Source organism: Siphateles boraxobius, unplaced genomic scaffold, assembly GCF_051911475.1.
Source record: "Siphateles boraxobius isolate OS27281-9 unplaced genomic scaffold, OSU_SipBor_1 13, whole genome shotgun sequence".
Lineage (NCBI taxonomy): Eukaryota > Metazoa > Chordata > Actinopteri > Cypriniformes > Leuciscidae > Siphateles > Siphateles boraxobius.
The window spans coordinates 15,567,357-15,588,625 of NW_027508733.1; the positions used below are offsets into that span (position 1 = coordinate 15,567,357).

Below are 21,269 nucleotides of genomic sequence, written 5' to 3' on the forward strand. Positions count from 1 at the left end.
TGGATCCTCTCTGCACATCTGTCACAACGAATCAATTCCTCCTTGCATGTTATGGAAAACAATTTGCAAAACAATCGGGCTATATCTTAAACTGGCTATTTAACTGTTGAGTATCAGTGAGAAGACATCCTCGAGTTGATTTCTTTACTAAATCGTATTGCCAAAGTTTGCTTTTGTCTTGGCAACCAGTTTGGGTTTTATTCCCAGCACTTAGTTCGTGTGAGGGTGGAGGGATGCACTCGGATCGGATTTCAGAGTTTGGCTCCCGCTGGAGTCGTCACGGTTTGATTGAAGTTTCTTCTCGGTCCGATCGGTCCCGCGGGACGGCCCGCGCTGAAACAGGAGAGCTTCTCTTCGCTTCGGTAGCTTTTGTGCCGCTGCAGGAGCCCCGCTCCTGGAGCGACGCCTACCCTTGAATACATCATTTTTATTTTTATTTGCACTGTGTTCCTTATTTCTCACACCTTAAAAGCTGAAATTCTTGATTAAATAGGCTACTGTATTCGAGATAATAGACTATAGATATGGTTTGAAAATGCCACTGTCATTTTAGGTTTTATTTATTAATGAGTAAAACTGGGATGAGGTAGGCTACTCAATTTGCTCGTTATCTTGTGCAGGAGCTAAACAGCCTGGTTGTGTCTCGGGAATCGTAAGGAATTGACCAGTTCTGCCTCCTTTAACTCTACACGGACGTTTCTTTTGGGACTTTTAAAATATTTGGGGTGAAAATAATTGCAGTTCTTATTTAGGCCTATGTCATACAACCAGTAAATAACTAGGCCTATACTAATTTAAGTCTAACGAGCCTTATGGTCAAACCTAACAGTTCTTGGTTCGAAACTTACTCCGATTAATTTAGCACACAATCCGACTGAATACCCTAAGTGTTTTTGATTCACAAAAAAGAGCTGACTCAATAGTAATTCGTGCGGAAATCGGAGCACAGGTGAAATACTCAAGAGTCAGTCAATCGTGAATCGTAGGCTACTACACGTGCACTACATTTTTCGCGATGGTTCTGTACAGCTTAATATTGGTGCAAAAAAACAACAACAACGTGAAAGTATTTTATTCTCGTGTTCGGTCAGCAACGGAACCGGTTCCGAATAAGCACCGATTCTTCCCGCAACCCCTTTGCTTAAAGTCTCAAACCCAACTCGTATCGATTTGTATGCGCAAGCAAGATAGGAAAAGACAGAGAGAGAGAGGGTTAGCGAGAACAAGCGCTGTATAGTCCCTAGAGAGCACGCACGCCACCGTTTCAAAGCAGCGCGGAGCGCAAGAGGCAGACTGAGAGGTGAGAGAGATAGAGAGAGAATGGCTGCGGGGGCCGCACACGGAATGTGTGCGATGTCAGCGCGTGTTGCTCGCAACAATTCGTATCACTTCTCGCAGCTGAATGTCTGCTGGCCAATACACTTTTGTGCATGTTATCTTTTAACTGAAGACTGAAAGGTGCGCTATAGATTTCTTTGTTTTTTGGACAATTTCTGGACTAAATTGGTGTTTTTGCGGGCATTTAGCCTGTCTCAGGGCCTGATATTTTCTTTTCGAGATATGATATGAAGGTCATGATAATTCTATCTTGAGTGTTTTTTTTTCTAATAATTTTTATAGCCTACCTACTTTTTATTTGTTTTAAAATAGACCTTAAGTTTTTATCCCAGACCTGGATTTTTAGTCTAAAACTATGAGTGAAATCAAATGAGGCTGACCTATCAATCAGAGATTAAGTCGAAATTTATTGTGTAAAAAAAAAAAAGAAGAAATTTTTAGTCAAGCTAGCCTCATCCTAAGCTTTCCCTCATTACCAGGGAAGTGCATTCCTCAGGGGCAGGGGCTCAAATGTAAAAAAGGGGCATGCTATATATATATATATATATATATATATATATATATATATATATATATATATATATATATATATATATATATATATATATTAGTAGTATAAGTATATATATATATATATATATATATTAGTAGTATAAGTATATATTAGACTACTATTTTTAATGTTTTTTTAAAGAAGCCTTTAGAAGTCATTAGGCTATGTGATGCGTGAAAATATTCAGTTGTGTGTATTTGGGACAATTCTATGTAGGCCTAGTCTTAAATGAACTAAGTTACTTAATATGCTAATCAAGTATCAAGATGCAGTTTAAAAAAATGTAATGACGCTGTGGTGGAAATATTAATAAAAGTATTTTTTTCTCTGAAAGTCTTTTTTCAACAATCAACTGCGAAAAGTCAACAGCAACAGTGTATTTAAAAAGGAAAATAATACAATCACCGCATAAATACCCACAAATCACCATGAAAGTATAAAAAGGCCTTTTGCTTATGTGATAGCCTAATTTTTGTATTAATGTTTGTAACAGACTATTTCACCTGCAACTTATGACACGTTCACTTTAAGTTAGACATTGGACGCTTTATAGGCTGAAGGCAATAAAGATAAGTTCTTCCACCGCAGAGCAGTTATTTTTGAAATGTGACGCTTTAATGAAAATATCTTAGTCGCATATGTTGAATACCTTGACTTTTCATAAGTCACGGACGCATGTGATAGGCTACATTTTAGTACAGGCCTATACTTTACGTTTGTCTTGAAAAGCTTTTGTCTTACCCTTGTTGTATTTCGTTCGGCTTTGTTTTATCTGCTGCTTACAGATAATATAAACATTTTGCTGCCAGTTGTATTAAAGAGTTGTATGGAGTGTCTGCGCTGCAGACGATAGATTTGGCGATGTGCCACAGTTTGATATCTGCTGGCGGGACCTCTGGGGCTTCAGGTGGAGATCTCAGCGGCCTCTACACTTAAACCCATACTGCAAAAACTCACACCTCAGGAGATAAACATTTAACACTCTCTTTCATGCTCCGCACACTTTATAACATAATCTCGTGTTCTTCTGTCAACACCAACCTGAAGCAACGGCTTTCGCGCCTTGTCTCGGTGCCACACTGTTGGGGTAGACGTCTTTGGGTAGGAGTTCAGTTTCCAAATAAATATAGCCTACTAAGCGTTATTGTTGTTTTGGTCCTCCTTTTGGATTATTATACCAAATGGCAAATACATAGAGAAAATTCTTACTTTATTGGAAAAAAACCCCAAAAATATTCTTCCATTTAATTAATTCGCTCTTTATGTTTTTAGTATTTATTGTATATGCAAAAATGTTGCATGCGAAAAAAATATTTATATAGCTATATATAGCCTATATATATTTTCAACGTAGGCTATAAATGCACGATCTATTAGCTTTGAAGTGAGCTGAACATCACGCGCTGCAAAATTACAGCATTTTTTTCTTTAGGCAGCGCCGTGCGCGTTGACAGTATTTAATAGTGGCGGGGATGTAACCCCCCAAACCTAAAATACGTAGAAAAGTTAACCTTTGTGTAGTCTTTTGTTTAGTTTATAAGCCAAGGTGATTAGAAACAAAGTTAAAACAGCCCATGTATAGCTCGCTTCAGTTTTGGCTCACCTGCAGACAAAGCGCCCGGCGCGCTTGGCTTGTGATTGATGTCTTTTAGAGCGGAGGTTTCTTTCCTCCATGGGGGGTGAGTACCCCTCTTACCGAAGCTTCCCTCAAATGCATAATGTCCTCGCCCCCGCTGGCGGAATGAAAGAGCGGGTCACAGAGGGGACGGAAAATGAGAGCGCAGAGAACGTGTCTGAATGGCCAAAGCGAGTGGGTTTCTGCTACGCTCCCCACGGCAGGGTCGGATTAGGTTTTGAAAGCAGGGGAGGATGGGGGAAGGGAGGCACACGCTCCGGGAACAGGGGCAGAATTTACGTTTATTAAGTTTAATGGCTGCTTAATGCTGGTATAGTTATAGAACAATAATTCAACTTCATGAGTAAATGCAATAGGTTTACTGTTGGGTGCATGTGCTTAGTGTGATTCAAAATGCATCCTTTACTGTTTTGCATAAATGCAACTGATTTTTATTTGTATTTGTTAATTTTGTATAAAAGCATTGGAGCGGTTGTGTGATTCGGGTTGCTATGGAAGTGATGCATGCACATCTGTTTGTGTATGTGTGTAGGTTGGTTTGATTGATGACAGAGGGCAAACTGTCTCACTCCTTCAATAGCAGCGACTGTGGCCATGTCTCTAGATAAGCTCTGGGTCTGCGTTATTGAAATCTGGGGTCTGTAGAGCCATCAATAACAGGCGCAGCTCGCCTACTCAACAAAGCACCGCTGTAATGTCTTGCCAAGCTGTGGGGCTGGGCAGAAGTATTTGGGGAGGGGTATTTTGATTTTGATCGCTGCTTTCTCCGCTGTAATGACACTCCCCACTTTACGTTGCTCGGAACGAATACAGAATGCAGAGGGATTCCTTATCAGTGTAATTGCTCTGAGATGATAAAGCATGTGGCCCGGGGACAGTTCGTCGAGATGAAGGCATGTGGAGGTGAGAAACAAGCCAAGGCCTCACCATGAAGAGGTCTTTTCTCATTTTCCTTCTCTCCTGTTAGCAGTAGTACGCCAATTTCTCTGTTCAGTGATCAAGGTTAATTTTCACTCCAGTTCATTCTGTTTACCTTGAACTTAAATGGTATATGAATAAATAATAGAATGTGGTAAATTTTCAGTCTTTTGAGCTTCATGATGTTTGAATTTTTTTTTTTTTCAACAGAAAATTATTCTTATGGGATGGTGAAGACAAGAGAATCTGTTGAGAACTAACAGAGAAGACAGAGACGTCATTCAAAGCATGGTAAGCATTTCATACATTTAATATGTGCACATGAATGTAAACCCTTTCACTTGTGTTGGAACTAGTGCAGTCAAATCGATTAATCACGATTAATTGCATCTAACAAAATGTTGCGTTTATATAATGTATGTGTGTATATGTACACATACATATATTATATAAACACACACTTATTTAAACTGTCCCCTCCCACATTGAAATATATCAATCTGTCATGTTTGTAAAGTGCATAATCACCTGTTTTCATGCATTAGAATTCTCCATTGTTGACAGATGCTTTCTGTCAGAATGTACAAGCCAGGACTGGCATAATTTTAACTCTCAGGTCACTCTCAGGTATAATGGGAAGACCGATCTGTGCTGTCTACCATAATGCATAGAAAACATACATCAAAGCTGCTGCTTTTCCCAGACTATATCCTCACTGGAGCTGACATTTAAGAATGATTTCAGCATTCTCCTGTTGTGACCTTGAAAATTGCAATATATTGTTACGTCCCTGTAATTACCTAGATTTTTTATAATGGTGGGGACAAACATGAGATTAAGGCATATGAATCCGTTTATGATTAGAGAGTGAGATGCTTTTTTTCTGACATTTTAATAAGAAAGTCTGATTTTGTATAACATGACCACATGTGCTGTGATTCATTTTTGTGGCTCTTACCACATGCAGTCTCTTACTTCCATGATAAATCTGCCATCTGATTTAGTGAAAGGTGAATGTTAGCTCTAGATAAAGATTGAATGGATCGTTCCTGTTTTTAATCTGGATTTGGCTTTTGTTCACTTGTCTGTCTGTTGAGTCTTATTGCTCTATGTTTGTTGTCTCTCCCTCTCCCCCACCCTTACCACTTTCTTCTCTTTTGTTGCAGGTGGATGCGAGTACAACCTGCAGAATGAACCCTCTCAGTGCGCTTGGCATCGATCGGACCAGCTTGATGCGGGAGAGCCTCCGCGTTCATGGAGGGATGGTTTATCCACCGGGAATTCGGGCCCTGCCAACAGAAAAGGGCTATGTTGGTGACAGGATCCCCGACCTACTCTACAAACCAGATGTTTCTCTCGACAGCAGAAAGAACACAAACAGTTATGTTGGACTCTATAAAAGTTCCCCACCTGGGATTCAGAAGTCGCTGATGGTGCCTGGGACTGGAGCAGATGCTTTAGGGCTGGACAGACGGGTCGTTTCAGGAGATAAGCCCCCAGAACTGAGTCTCAATGGTGGTAGCTATCTGCGGGTTCCCTGGATGAGTCCTTACCATGAAGCTGGAATGTACCCTTTCTTAGACTCTAGTAAATACACTGCTTTGAATATGTATAAAGCATCAATCCTTTCACAACCGCCACATTACCTTCCTCAGCATCTGGCCTACCAGTCTCTATGTGCAGGAGGCAGTGCAGCTGGTACAGAGCGCTTGTTTTTCATGCCCCCTTATCCCCCTGCACCTATATCATCACCCCTTCCTCCTCCTCTCAGGATCCCCACTGCAACTGTTGCCCCTACTGCACTATCACCTATGATGCACCACCAGGACAAAACAATACAAAGTATTGGTCCAAGGATTCACCATGAGCCCTCAGCATTTGGGCAGCAGACATTGCATCAGCAGACCCAGCTCCACCATCAGTCACCCAGTGATAGGCAACACAGCAGCAGTGGAAACAGTGCCAGCAACAGCAAGTCCATCCGGACCCCATCCAGCAAAAACACAAGCAGCACTAGCAGTAATGTTAGCAGCAGTAGCAGCGTTGGTATTAGCAGCAGTGCCAGTTCCATAGTCTCAGTAGACTCATGTCCTTCCCATGTAATGCAACCACCCCGCCCTACACCACGCCCCCCTCAGCAACCTGCAGCCCCCCCACCCCCTCCGCCACCTCTTGTAGATAGCACTATGGAGTTCCAGAAGCCTCTCTATAGGAGTCCTTCCTCGTCCTCGTCATCATCACCATCGGTTGCTCACCCTATCTACATTAGCAGCATGTCCCAAGAGCTTCGGTCTCCAATTCGGCCAACTAGCCAGAAGCCTAAAGCCAAAGAGGCAACCATGGAGTCCAGAGGTATGGGGAATGAAAGAAAGGGCAGCAGCTCACCTGTTAAGACCTCTTCTGAGAAACCACCTCAACAGGGGCCTATTACCAAAGACCCAGCAGACAAGCCTTTAGACCTGTCTGCCAAAATCATTGACTTCGAAGGACCTACCAATGGGTACCCCCAAAAATTAGAGGCCTTAGCCAAGCTTGGCTATTCCCCCACTGCCCGGTATGGTCTTCCCCCAAACAGGGAGCTTTTAAAAGAAACTCTTTCTCCAGCAGTTAGCACTTCTAAAACTCCAGAAAGGCCTGAGATAATTAGCACTTTATCTTCTTCCTGGGTAGTGCCAAGTCCTACCCAGACAATCAGCTCTGAGGCTAGTCAAAACAAAGGGTCCAACATCATTAAGAATAAGAATCTTGAACATGTGGTGCCACAGTCAAGAAGTTCCTCTTGTTCCAGGATTGATGACCAAAACAATGGATCAAACACAAGTTCTGCACCTATTGTCATGACTACAGCATCTCGGCCATCATCTGTCTCACCTTCTCCCAAGATTAATGGTGAATGGCCAAAGTCAGTTCCCACCCCACCAGAGAAGACCCCAACTAATAACCACGGTGGCAGCCACCCCACAGCTACAAAGCCCTCAAAGATGCACAAAAAAAATGAATCCCCTGAAATTGGCTTCAAGCCCCAGCAATCACATTTAGATAATGGACATGCTCCAAGCCACCTTTACATGCCTCAGGGTGAAACTTATCTTCCTCCCAGCTTAGCATATTCTAGCAGATATCTCTCATACCCAGTACCTGAGAGTCTTTCCCTTTCCCACTTGCAGATGTCAGGAAAAGGGCCAGTGTACCCTCATCCAGTTATGCTGGGCACTAACAGTCTGTATTCAGCACGTTTGCCACCCAAGCCTGGCATCCCATATGGCATTCCGCCCAGTCATGGAGAATATCTGACCTACCACGACTCACAAGAGATGGTCCATCCACTAATGTCTTCCCACCTGCCCCTGGACCACAAAGTCACTGAGCGTCTGGAACTGAGGCACAGACCCCTGGACAAGTCTTGGCACCACGACGAGACTCTGTATAAGCGCCAGAGCATCACTGACACCGAACCAAGTTACAAATCTGAGAGGGAGACAGAGAGACAAGAAATTTTGGGCTCAAAATCTCAGAGCAAGCCTCACACAATGAATAAAGAGGAGATTGTCTGCATCGACCTAGTCCAAGACGACACAGATGGCAGTCCAGAGCCAGACAAATATAGTGCCATCGATGTCAAATGCAAAGAGCCAGCTAAGCCAGTCGGCAGTGGTACAGGGATGGCAAATGAAAGTGGAAGTAATTCTGAGGGGAAAGAGCCAGAGCTCATGCAGATCTTGCGCAACAGCCAGCCTGCCGTATCCTGGCCAACTGATTCAGAGCAACGGACAGAGGTATGTAGTCCACCTCGTCCACTGAAGCATTTTGAATCTCCTGTGCACAGCCAGACTGAAGAAAGCTCCTCTGAGCATAGCCCACTACCTGACATGTTGGAAGAGCAGACACTACGTTGTGCCAGAACCTCCGGTGAAAGGGCTAGAGGTGATGGTGCTGAATTCAAAGTTGATCGGCACCACGCTCATCAACAATACGTGGACTTGGGCAAGGGTGGACTAGAAGACACAGAATCTCATGAGGAGGAGGAGGATGGACATGGATCGTCTAAAAGCAAGAGATCCAGCTTGGCTAAGAGAATAGCCAACTCCTCAGGCTATGTTGGCGACCGCTTCAAGTGCGTCACCACTGAACTGTATGCAGACTCCAGCAAATTGAGCCGGGAACAGCGAGCATTGCAGGTCAGTTATGCAATTTTGTATGTTGGTTAGAATGACTAGGGAAGTTTGTGCAATTATGAAGCATGTCACGTGTCATTGTCACATTTTTTGTTTGAGAATCATTCAGGTCATGTAAGAGTATTATAATTTGAGAACACCTCACATTTTCTGTTCCCTGGTCAACTCTTCAAGGACCAGTAGCTGTCATTAAATTAGAAAAAGTTCCCAGCCATCCTGAGTTTTACAGATACACTGTAAAAATAGCTCAATGACCTCAGTTTCGGCTTTGAACGAGCACTCGTATCTAACTTCCACACTCGGTTAAATTGAACGCCTCGCTAATTACAGATCTCCGTAACCCACTCTCCCTCTCCTGCTCTCTCTTTCTATCAGTTTTTGGGCCCCTGCTGTGAATCTGTCAAACAGGCTTTAATGGCAGAAGTTCTACAGTTAGTGTGAGAGAACTTGTGCGTTTGTAATAGAACACACACGCTTGAGTGTGCGGTTCAGTCAGCGGCCGAAAGGGTTAACACAAAGTGCCGTCTGTGGCTGCTTTGCCCAGTCGTATGGAAACTCAGCTGCCAAATGTTTGTGTGTGTGCGTACGCGTGCACGCATGCCATGGCCTTGCTAGCACATAATGCTGCAGGCAACTGTTAACCTGCAGGTGAGCTCTGGAGACCAGTGTCTGTGTGTGTGTGTGTGTGTGTGTGTGGGGGGGGGGGGGGGCATACCCAAACATAATCACACACCCTTTCCTACAGGCTTCCATCTTGCACTCCTTTCCTCTCTTTACACACGCACACAAAAACATGCACACCCCTAGGCCCCCAATAGCCATGTCTGTGGTGGCAGCCCTCCCAGCTTAAGTGAAATCCGGCCCATTCTTTCCTGATGGGGAAGATTAGAGTTCTTACCAGCAGCAGCCAGCAGAGCGCTCGCCGACTGGCAGAGTCATTAGCGCACACACACATAGTCGCGCAGTGGAGGGAGAGTAAGGGAGAGGCTGATGGAAGGCAATGCCCTAATTTCAGATAGCCCACACAATTTTGGAAAGTTTTTTTTAAATAAGCCCAGTGTTTTTTATGAATTCCACATATCCTTTTAAAGTTTGTATGATTTAAACATCAGCTTTTAAAGCCATATCATTCTCAGATATTTCCTGAATTCCCCCATATTTTTTGTGTAATGGTAAGTTAATGTTTGTTTGCAGATGTGTTAAATTTGTGTAAATATTCAATTCAAATCATTGAAAAAGATATTGAGCCCCATTCTGATTGCTTAGATGGAAGGATTATCACAAGAGGACAGTAATTTAAGTCAACCAGCTGCGTTTTGGGAGGTCAGTTCATTTTATTTTTAAACTACTAATCAGTTGAAATGAGTAACTCTTAGTTTTGCGCCCACAGGCGGTTGTGAAGTTAGACTTTTTTTCTTCCTTTTCCTCCTATTTTAGGGGTCCTGAAAATTGCATGGTCAAATTTGAGTAAAATAAATCCCCTGACTTCACCTGTATCAGTTAGCTTTTGTTATAAGTTATTGATATGCATTTTCTGAATTGACTCTAATGCACTTTAGCTCCTGTTCTACTCTCACTGCAGATTTATTTTATGCAAGTCTTATTCTGTTTTTTTCCCCCTCTATTTTTGTTGTACTGGAGCACATGAGAGACAGGCTTTACTGCTGGTGCTCGTAACACTGGATCTGGTTTCACGATTGTGCTGTGTGTGTGTCTGTGTAGCGTGCGATGATGCGTTTCTCGGAGCTGGAGCTGAAGGAGAAGGAGGGGTGTGTGTCGTCTGCAGTGCCCGGACTGGGAAGAGAGAGGGAGCTGGCAGAGAGCCAGTGCGGAGCGGGAGACTGGGAACTGAGCCAGCCAAGCTCCAGGCCCTCCGCAGCCCTTTCGGCCCTCTCTGATCACACTGAGCAGCACAACGGTAAGACATGCACATACACACACAAGCGCAATCCTTCTCGCGCTGTCTCACTCTCTAGCGCTCCCTTTTTTCTTTCTCTTTGCTGAGTATCTTTGTCTCACACTTTCCGTCTTTCTTGTAACGTCTGTCGTATGTGCTGTCTCTAAATTTTGTCTTGCTTGCAGGCTGCTTTTTTCATGCATTTCACTCATCGTCTCTCCTTTGTCCTATCTTCCTTAACCATCCCAGTTTTAAAGGCGCTCCATATTTCTTCACCCCCCTCAACCCCCTTACACTTCCTCCCCATGTCACTAGGGACGGTCCCTGCACTGTGGCGCTCCATGCAACAGCGTTAAACCAGCGGAAACGACGTGGTAAACATGGCTTCCGCCACCGCCACCCTCAAACAGGAAGCACACAAATAAACAGGCACATGCTCTGACTCTACATCTCTCTCTCTTTGTCCCTCTCTCTCTCTTTGTCCCTCTCTCTATGCTGTTTTGGCTCTTGTTTTTTCCACTTGAGCTTTGGTAATGGCCTAATGCCATCAGATTTCCAAATCAACACTTTGCTGCTATGTGACCTCGCTCTCCCTGGTGGCTTTCACAGAGGCGAGGCGTTTCCTGTGCATGTGGGTCAGAGTGTGTGTGCGTGCGTGAACACTTGCATGTGTGTCAGCCACACAGTCAATTAACAGCGCTCTGGATTACATAAACAGTGCGCGCTCAGCAGACTGGCAGTTCCTGTGAAGCTCCAAGGGTGAAAATGCTACATAAAACCTTCTACTGTAGTTTTGATCAGAGCTTTAATTTGATCACATCTGCCGAATACCATTCTATTCAACAATTGACACAGTTCAAGTAATTGATTTAAGAAACCAAATTGATTATTTGACATTGCGTGACCTTTCTGGATGTTTCATGTCCTTCGTTCCTCTCTTGATTTTTATGCCCAGTCTGTCCTTCAACATCTCTCTCTCGCTCTCTGGGAATGGCCACATTAACTCTCTCTGGGTGACGCAAACGATGTTACCATGGTGATCTGTTTTGGTGCAGAGTTGCTATGGTGCACACATTGCCATGAATTATGGGATGCATGTGGTGTTAGTCACATGCTTTGTGCGTGTCTGTGTGAGCCCGGGGCAGGGTGGGCTGTATTCTTACCCAGGCCAGTATAACGGTTGCTCTGTTCGGCATGGAGAGTGTGATAATGAAGTCATTTTGGATGTACAATTATGCACTATTGCATAATTTTTGATAGATTTGGTTTGTGTGACTTATTTCGGCTAGCTGAATAACTTGAGTGTGCATGTTTTTAGGACGTGCATGTGCCTCAATATACTGTGTGTGTGTGTGTGTGTGTGTGTGTGTGTGTGTGTGTGTGTGTGTGTGTGTGTGTGTGTGTGTGTGTAAAAGCGGAGCGGGCGGTATGGAGCGTGAGCCCCTAGCGCCTGTCTTTGATCTACTCTGCTGCTCTTAGCTGCCGGGAGACATTCTCAAGGAGCGCTTTTCACTGCCACACACAGAACGGGAGAAAGCAGGAGAGGGGGGTAGGAGAGTGCGAGGGGAGAGAGAGGAAGGGGGAGGGAGAGGAGACTTGAGCTGGGTTGCCGCTTGCGCTCTTGGCACGGATGTTTCAGGCTAATTTAAGCTTGCAGAGAGCGCAAGTAAGCGCGTCCCTGTTTGCCGTCTAGCTCCCCATGTGGGATGGGTGTGGTGTAGTTAGCACAAACACGCAACTGTCCAGGGTGGAGGGGAGGGGGGGAGGTTGTTTTTCTGTAGTCTTTTCCTCTATATCTCACCATCTGTGGCCTTGTGCTCTACTGGCCTGTCGTGGTTCTTTTTGAACTTGGAAAAAGGTCTTTCTTTGCAAGCAGGTGACTAACACTTTTGTGTTTTTGTGGCTATGCAGGTGTGACACCAACATGTGCAAACAACAGAGTTCCCGTGCTCCAGCGGTGCGGCCCACCAGCCGACATCCCGCAGTCCCGGCGAGCAGAGGAGAAGAGAGTGAGGGATGTGAAAGGAGAGGAGGAGGGGTCTGTTGGCACGGCGACGAGCAGGAAACGTGCATTGGGTTTGGAACAGAGCCAAGGCCACCCTGATTGCACACACACCGCAGAAGAAAGAGATGGAGAGAGACGGACGAGAGGAGAAGATGATAATGGCATCGCGGCGAAGAGAGTGAGGCTGATTTCAGGTAGACATCTCGGCTGTCTGTCTCTCCAATGTCCTTAATGATATCTGTCCTGTTTTTCATCTTTTCATCCTTTTCTTTCTTTGCCAAGTAGTGGATGGTCCGCTCTTTCTTTCATCTTATCGCCAACCTCCTGTCTCGCTTTCTGACACGTCTCACTCTCTCTCCAGGGTTCAGCTGTTCTTTTCCTCTTTCCTCTGCTCTGTCCCGCTTTGATCCTTTCGCTGGCCTTTTAAATTCATCTTGATTTGTGTTTATTGCCATCACATGGTACTGATAAACACAACTGCCAGGCGTTCTCTGCCCTGCTCTTTCTTTGTGCTCAGTCTAAAGGGCGTTTTCAGACATCAAAACCATCTTTGTTTAAACTCGCATCATTTAAACGTGTCCCAGAAAGCATGTTTTTGTCAGCAAAACGAATGTGTTTGCATGTGAGTCTCTGTTCAGCTCCGTACTTTCATTTAAAAGCTATCAAACTTGTGGGTGTTTGTTCTAGGAGGAAACAACTCAATTAACAATTGGAAAGTGATTCCTGCTTTAAGTGTGCAACCCTTTGTTTATACTTTGCATGAACATCTTATGCATTAACACAAGTAGACAGTGCTAAATTCAGCTTTAAACAGGGTGCATTGCATTCTGGAGATGCATTGTGATCCGACTCAGGCTACGTTTACACATTTATTTACAGGTATTTAGATAAATTAATGAACCGCGTTTTCAGAAACATCTACTTTGGCCAGAGTTTTTAGAAATAATCGTTTTCTGTGTTAAAAACAGGGTTTTCGTGTAAATGAGAGGCCAAACCGCAGGGAAATATCTGCGTTTTCCCTTCATGTAAACGGGGCCTAATAACTTCTAGTGGTTAGGGATGTGTAAGGCACATAGCATTTGCAATGCACAGCCTAATGCATCCTAAATGCAACAGCACTAGATTCATATCACCACATAATGATTGTGCCAGAACAAGCAGTTTTAAATTAGTCCACATTTTAAAAAAGAAAAGAAAAAGGTCATCGTTTACAAGACTTGGGATGCAATAGCTGGTACTTCTGAACAAATTTGGGCACAGTTTAGTATCTAATATATGTAGTCTTAAAATCAGAATCACCCCCTGTCCGAATTTGAGATTTATGTTAAATCCAGTTGTACACAGCAATTCATCCCAGCTAACCACCTAAAATTGGATCATCCTATCCAGATGTTAATACAAGGTATTAACGGATTGCCTCCATCTATCTCCACAGACGTGTGGCCGCAACCCTCCGAGCAGGAGGTGAAGAATCTAAAGGTGTGTATCGAGTTGACGGGTCTTCGGCTCAGTAAGCCCCGCCACCTCCATAATCTTCAGGAACTGTGGGATAGACAGGGGCAGCTCAACCATGACAGGCCACAGTTCGGAGCTCCCAACCTGGGTTTGCCTCCCACATCCAAATCCTCTCTTCCACCACTTCAAACCGCCAGGAGGGATAAGCTTGACCCTTGCCCCCCAGAGATCCCGAGAGTCACCCACGGTGTCCCTGCTGTGGATCGAAAGGTCAAAGCAAATGGATTTGAAGACAAGGGGGTGAAGAGGAAAGCAGAAGTGGAGAGAGGTTGGACTAAGGAACAGCTGGAATTCACTGGATCCGACACAGGTACATCTTTTTATTCTGTCATTTAAATGTAGTTGTTGTAAGCAGAGAGCAGAGTATTCTGGGTAGAACAGAGAAGCCTGTCGGTGAAAATAGAGGACACTGTGTCAACAGGACCTTGGACTTAAGATGGCAAGGGACTGAGGTGTAAATTGGTTTTGTCATCTGTTATCCTGTTTTATTTGCATGACTAAACGGTTTCCTCGTTTAGCTGTTTAGTCACAAACTGGACAACTGTTCAAGGTAGAGATGCTGATGCAGGTTTCATATGGCTTACATACCTTACACCCTACCTACAGCCTACCTCCTACAAATACATACTACCCTACTCCCTAAATACTACACTCTACACTCCTTTTACACCCTATTCCCTACATATTATGCCCTACACCCTAAATAATATGGCCTACACCAGGGGTGTCCAGGGTATTCCTGGAGGGCCACAGTCCTACAGAGTTTAGTTCCAACCCTGCCCCAAACACGCATAACTGTAGTTTTCAAATAAGCTTAAAGGACTTGATTAGCTGTACCATATGTGTTTAATTAAGATTGAAGCTAAACCCTGCAGGGCTGTTTGGAGTTTGACACCCTCAGCCTACATCCTTCTCACATCCAACGTAGTTTACGGCCTATACATTGCACTTGGCATAGTATATACTACACCCTACTTACTACATAATACTACCTATATACTACAATCTTTTCCCCACACCTCCTTTATCTTTATATACTATACAAACTATATACTATACAAACTACATCCTTTCACGCTACATATGATGTTCTACATCAGTGGTTCTCAACTCCAGTCCTCGGGACCCACTGCTCTGCAAATTTTTTATGTCTCCTTATTTAACACACCTGATTCAGATCACCAGCTCGTTAGGCTTGATCTGCCACTGAGCTTGATCTGAACTGAGTGTGTCAGATAAGAGAGACATACAAAATGTGCAGAGCAGCTGGTCCCCAGGACTGGCGTTGAGAACCACTGTTCTACATACTACACCCTGTTTCTTTCAAATGGCACATCTGTAAATTGTGCTCTAAGCAAAGACTAAGTCTTATTTAGTTATGCAGGTCAGAAAAGGACCCAGAAGATGAGAACTGAGCGGGGAGACACAAGCAGTGTGTATGAATGAGGCACAAAGAGAGAGGGAGCGAAAAGCTGTTAGAAAGCAGAGAGAAAGGGTGGAAAAGGAGGAGTGAAAGAGAGAGGATACGGAGCACTGAGGGGAGAACTGAGGTGAAAGACGAGAGCACAGCAGTAGAGAGAGGCAGATTAGAGGAAAGCGGAGCACGTCGCCCTGTGTCTGCGGCTTTGGGATAGCAATAATGATTGTTGTTGATTGACAAGCTGCACTTGCACACGGTCACACGCACTCTCTCAGACGCTTGCGTCCTTGTTGGTATAAAAGCTTCGGCAAAAAAACGCATGCCGCAGAGTAATGAGCCATGAGATTCCACAACTGTGCAAATAACAACGTGTGTGTGTGCGCTCGTGTGCGTGTGTGAGGCTGCCCGTCAGTATCTTGGCTGCTGGATATTGTGCTGGCGTTCTGTCAGGAGGATTAGAGAGCAGCAAGACGAGACTCTTTATCTAACTCTATCCCTCACTCTGTGCATGTGTGTGAGTAATATGTACTATACATATGTATCTTGGTTTTACTCAAGCTGAGAGATGGTTTGCTAGTTAATGCCTTATTGTCTGCGTGTGTGTGCGTTTGTGTGCCCAGTTGCGTGCTAATGGGAGGCTAATATCCCCCAGATGTCCCTGTCAAAATCCGTCTCCCACCGCACACATACATACTCTCGCTCTTCAGCCGAGGGAATTCGTACACACATGCAAGCTAATTTGTGTTGTCTATGACGAGGTGTGAGGGACAAGACACGCCAGTGATGCAAAACTCACTGCTGTAAGCCCCAGGGTGTGTGTGTGTATGTGTGCGCGCGTGCGTTTTTAGCACACTGCTATTGTTCTCTTGATTTTTAAAGGCATTAAGGCCTTTTCTCCCCTTTTGCTAATTGAGTGATTCACTTAGGTTGCAGAGCACGCACACTTCTGTGCGTGTATGTGTGTGTGTGGGGTAGGTGCGGTGAATCCGGTCTCAAGGGTTCTCGGGGTAGGACTTTAATTAGCCTGTTGAAGGAGAGGAGCACATTACGTAGGCTGGAAAAGTTTGCCCATGAGAATGGGTTCTCATGCGCATACGCACACGCACGCGCACATACGAACAGTTGCACAGTTGGTGGTCTGCGTGTTGAAGGTTCTCTAAGGTGCTTTTGTCTCGGCCCAATCTATTAGATCCGCCAGTTTCGCCTCCAACAAACTAAATCATTGCATTTCTAAGGGGACCGTTGATGTGAAGTGGATCTGAGTTTGCGGTGAGGATACGATTTACGAATGTACTGCTTGTGCAAATTAGCGCATGTTTGTGAATATTGGTTATAGTGGTCAACTGATATGTGTTTTTCAGTTAGACATAGCCTGATCTAGACTGTTTTTATGCTTGTATGCAAAATTTCTAATGCTTATTTTAGAAAATATTTATTCAATTCACAATTTTTTTTTTAATACAAAATATATTCTATTACTTCTTAGTGAATGTAAAAACACTTATTTTTATTTTTGTAAGTGTTTTTAAAATAAGCCAAAATTTGAAACGATGTAACAAACAAATGTAAATTTTGGATATGAATTTAAAAAAACAAAAAAACCCTTATTTTAAGAAAAAATTACTTCTATCTATTAATAAGGCTGTCACAATTGGGCAAGAATCAGGTTATCGTTCAACTCGGATCATTAAGTTGCGAAATGTCCAATGAATTGGCCTGCCTCATATCGGTGTTTAGCTAGTCGATAGTGTGTGTTTTTGTTGGCTATGTGGTCTTCTGTCTTTGGCGTTCTTGCTTGCATACGTGAGAGAGATTTCCTCTGCGCGGTGGGGCTCTCGGGGTGTGTGTGTGTGTGTGTTTTTTGTGTGCGCGCGCGTGACTGAACGGGGAATATGATGAATAATGGAACAGATGTGGAGCGTGCTCGGTTTCTCTCCCTCTCTCGGCCTTGTGCTCACCCTTTCATCGTCTCTTTCCCTCGCTGCTGTATCTCTCTCTATCTATTCTTACACTTTTACGTCCGTCCGTCATTTCTCCTTTTCTGTTCGCTGTTGCTTCCCTTTTCATTTGATTTCACTCTCTTATCTTGCTCTTCCTTTCATGTTTCTTCTCTTTTCCCTTCCGTCCTTCTCTGCCGGTTGATGTTATCGCTTAAAAGTGTCTCTTTTGCGCGGGCTCTGGTCACGTGATGCAAAATAGAAAGCAGACGAAGGAAAGGATACATCAATTTTTGTCAATCTTTTCGTGCTTGGTCTGTCCCTCGTAAGGCGGTCAGCCTGCTGCCGTTCGTTCTACCGCTGTCAGTCTGATTTACCTAACAAGACCTTAAGGAAGCTTCTGTCGGTTTGATCTGTGTGTGTTTTGCCCTTGATGAAATCCTAAATCCCAGATTTGTGTTCTTGTTCTTTGTGTTGTTTCCTTTGTGTTATATATTTGCAAGTAGAGGCTGATTTTATAAAAGCGCAAGTTTGTGCAATGTGCAGTAATATTTGTTTTGGTATGTGTTGAGATTTATTTCATAATTTATGCTGAAAAGTTGGCTAATATTTTCATAGAATCTGAGGCCACAAAATTCTGCATTATTTTTTATGTAATGTATTTATTTTATTATTAATCTCTCTTGCACTGTTAAATATGTATATACACGTGTGTGTGTGTGTGTGTGTATATAGATAGACATATATTATCTCCCCACCCTTTGAATGGTCAATAAATATTTTGTTTATTTTTCTTTAAGCTTATTTTTTTCCCCTTTTCATTCTACTTTACTATTCTCAGCAAATTTTTATGTATTTTACCAAATGTTAACATTTTGTAGAATTATGTAGATTTTCCATTCCAATCAGTGGAGAATTTGCCCAAAAAAGTTCAATACTTCAGATTTTAGCATGAGCGATTAACTGTTTTAATCTCTCTCTTTCTCTCTAGCTATTCCTGTTCTCTCTGATGGATTTTGTGGCGATTCCATAAGGAAGTTTTCCTCCGCTAATCCTTCTCACCTTTCTGAGAAACGGCGAATCAAGGACCACCGGAAGTCAGTGGGATCCTCCTCGCCCTCTCCGGACCCCGACAGCACCTTCCCTTCTCGTTTGCGCCGGCACGGCGACCCTGAAAAGCCAAAGGGCAAGCGTCAGTGTAAGACCAAGCACCTCGGCCAACAGGAGCGCAGGATGCTGTTGCAGTCGACCAATGAGGAGTGTCCTGAACTCAGCCCCGCCCACCAACACAAGGTAAGAGCTGCTGCACATGTCGATGTAATAACAGGTCGAGGTGCTTGTTTATCCACACAAGAATGTCCTTTCTTTGTCTGTGTGCGTGAGGTTAACCATGCTCTTTGCTTTGGCTCGAAACCCAAGCGTTCTCCCCGGGCTCAGCGAGGAACCATTTAAAAATGTGTCTCCAATCACAACAATGTTAATCATTCCAATTAGGGAAGCACCGCGGCTCTCTGGGACGGCACAACGGACGCGGGAGGGGGTCATAGCGTGTGTGTTTAGAGTGCGGTTGCTTTGACCTCCTCTTGTGCTGAAAGGCAGACTCCCAGCGGAGAGACACAACCGAGGGGGAGGGGAGGAGTGAAGGCCGGGTCGGAATTCTGGTCTCTTTCTCTCTCCGTCAAGGAAAATGATTCCCCAGTGAACACACTGTGCATTCTTTAAATAACACAGCCTGCGTTCTCCCTGTTGCGATCTCGCACGCAGATGTAGCGCACACACTCGTAGCCTGCATTCTGCAGCCGGACACAAAAACATACACTCACACACACCTTAAGTTCACATTGTTTACAGCAGACAAACACACTCGTATAAAAATATTATGTAGGTGTTTACAGAATACAGTGTGTGCGGGTTTACTTAGTTTGAGAAGTGAGAGTCATTTTCCAAATCATGACATTAGGGACATCATTATGTCCTCAATTGGAAAAAAAAATTATTTTTTATATGTCTGATGGTTTGCTTATATTCGCGATTAATCAATTTGGCAGTACTAAATAATAATAATTATTATAAAAATATTTATTATGTAAATAGGTATCATAATATTTATATAGTATATTTATATTTTGTTCATTCTAAAAATGTTTTTTCAGGGATCGGATTAGGGGTTGAGTTAATCTTGGTCTGTCTAATCTATATGTTCTCATTCAGACGACCAAGTAAATGTCAGTCTTCATATTTTGAGACGCTCATTTTCCCTGCGCTGTTGCAGGCCTGGCAGAGCTCTGTGTGTGTGCGTACGGTGTGTGTGTTTACTCTGACAGCTGCTGCGCTCTGGAACTCCTCTGGGGTGGGTGGAGTTCCCGCTCTGATCACCCCCCTCCCCCCTTTCCCGACCTTCAGTCTGCTCGCATGAACTTGCGGCCTACACACACACGCACACACACACACACACACACACACACATGCAGGGCGCTCATCCGCCGCCCTACTGTGCTCCACAGATAGAGAACTCGCACACGGAAGGTGGGAGAGATAAAGGGAGTGGGAGAGAGCCAAAGTCTTCCGTTGTTTCCTGTTTAACTTTCCCTGCCGGGGAACACGATCGTTGACAGATCGGCGTCTGCAGTTTTCCATCCAGCTCGCAAGAGAAAACAGAAATGTTCACAGTAGAAGATGCACGTTGTTCTGTTAAAAATGTGTTTATGGGGAATTTGTAGTTGTGTAAATAGTCTCGGCCCGTTTAACTGCAGGCCAAAAATAACCTTGCTGACCATGTGGGGTGTGAGTGAGGAACCTTTGTTGACAGTCATACTTTTGTTCTTGGTTTATGGTGGGAAACACTGTTTCCTGCTCTGTCGCTTGGCTAAGTTTTCCACTACTGCTAAAAAAAATCATCCAACTATGTGGGAATAATTACTTATGGAAGCTTGTTTCCGCCAGAGCATAAAAAAAGGTAATCGCTACTAATCGTGTGGGGAAAAAAAGTCAGAATTGCAAGTTATAAAGTCAGAATATCTCACGTGCGAGACTGCAATTGCGAGTTTATATCTCAGTTGCGAGAAAAAAGTCAGAATTGCGAGTTTATATCTCACAATTCTGAGAAAAGAAGTCAGACTTGCGAGTTATAAAGTAAGAATTGTATGTTATAAAGTCAGAATGCCGAGTTTATATCTTGCAATTGTGAGAAAAAAATCTGAATTGTGAGAAATTGCAATTATCTTTTAAATTGTTTTATTACGTGGTGGACACAAGCTTCCATAGTTACTTCACATTTGTCAATTTTCACAGAAAATTTTTTTACTTAAAAAAAAAATGTTGTCTCTCGCTGATTCTGCCGCAGTGCCGACTATGAACTTGTCGCTGTGATTAATTAGCGCTCCATCCTGCCTGTCTCTTGGCACCAAGCGATTGTAGCTCTGTCACTCTTTTGTCCTCTCTGTCTTTGTACAGAGCGTTCGCCTTACCCTGTTTGTGGCGCCACATACTGTGACTTCAAAGCCTGTGTGTGAAATCCGAGGCCTTGTGATGGTGTTGCGATCTGTCATAAATGCTAAAGTGACGCATTTTTATTCCACCCCTTCAGGTGATAAAACGTTCCGCCCAGAAGCGGCCAGCATCTCTTTCCGATTACGAGACTTCTCCGGTCAAACCTTGTCCCCCTTCTCCTGCCTACCTGCCTGCGGCACCCCCGACCCCTCCATGCGCCGTTCCGGATGCACCAGTACCTCCGGTCGCCCCCGCACCTCCAGTGTCAGCGGAGCCGCCAGTCAGCAGGCCGATGCCGCCCGAAGCACGCAGACTCATCGTCAACAAGAACGCAGGAGAGACTCTACTACAGCGAGCAGCGCGGCTGGGATATGAGGTAAGCGTGC

At 44.1% G+C, this 21,269-nt stretch overlaps 1 protein-coding gene across 2 annotated transcripts in view; it reads left to right on the forward strand.

The window, feature by feature from the left end:
• The window catches only part of bcor (BCL6 corepressor), a 40,471-nt gene that overhangs the window by 3,868 nt on the left and 15,334 nt on the right, over positions 1 to 21,269 (forward strand). Inside the window, exons 2-9 of one of the 2 annotated variants that reach the window (XM_077226108.1) lie at positions 4,656 to 4,736; positions 5,612 to 8,623; positions 9,887 to 9,943; positions 10,343 to 10,538; positions 12,429 to 12,716; positions 13,958 to 14,347; positions 18,386 to 18,687; positions 20,981 to 21,259. In XM_077226108.1, the coding sequence (XP_077082223.1) occupies positions 4,734 to 4,736; positions 5,612 to 8,623; positions 9,887 to 9,943; positions 10,343 to 10,538; positions 12,429 to 12,716; positions 13,958 to 14,347; positions 18,386 to 18,687; positions 20,981 to 21,259 (4,527 nt within the window). In that variant the 5' untranslated portion in view covers positions 4,656 to 4,733. The remainder of the gene's footprint in view (positions 1 to 4,655; positions 4,737 to 5,611; positions 8,624 to 9,886; positions 9,944 to 10,342; positions 10,539 to 12,428; positions 12,717 to 13,957; positions 14,348 to 18,385; positions 18,688 to 20,980; positions 21,260 to 21,269) is intronic. The other variant, XM_077226109.1, reaches the window with a different exon arrangement.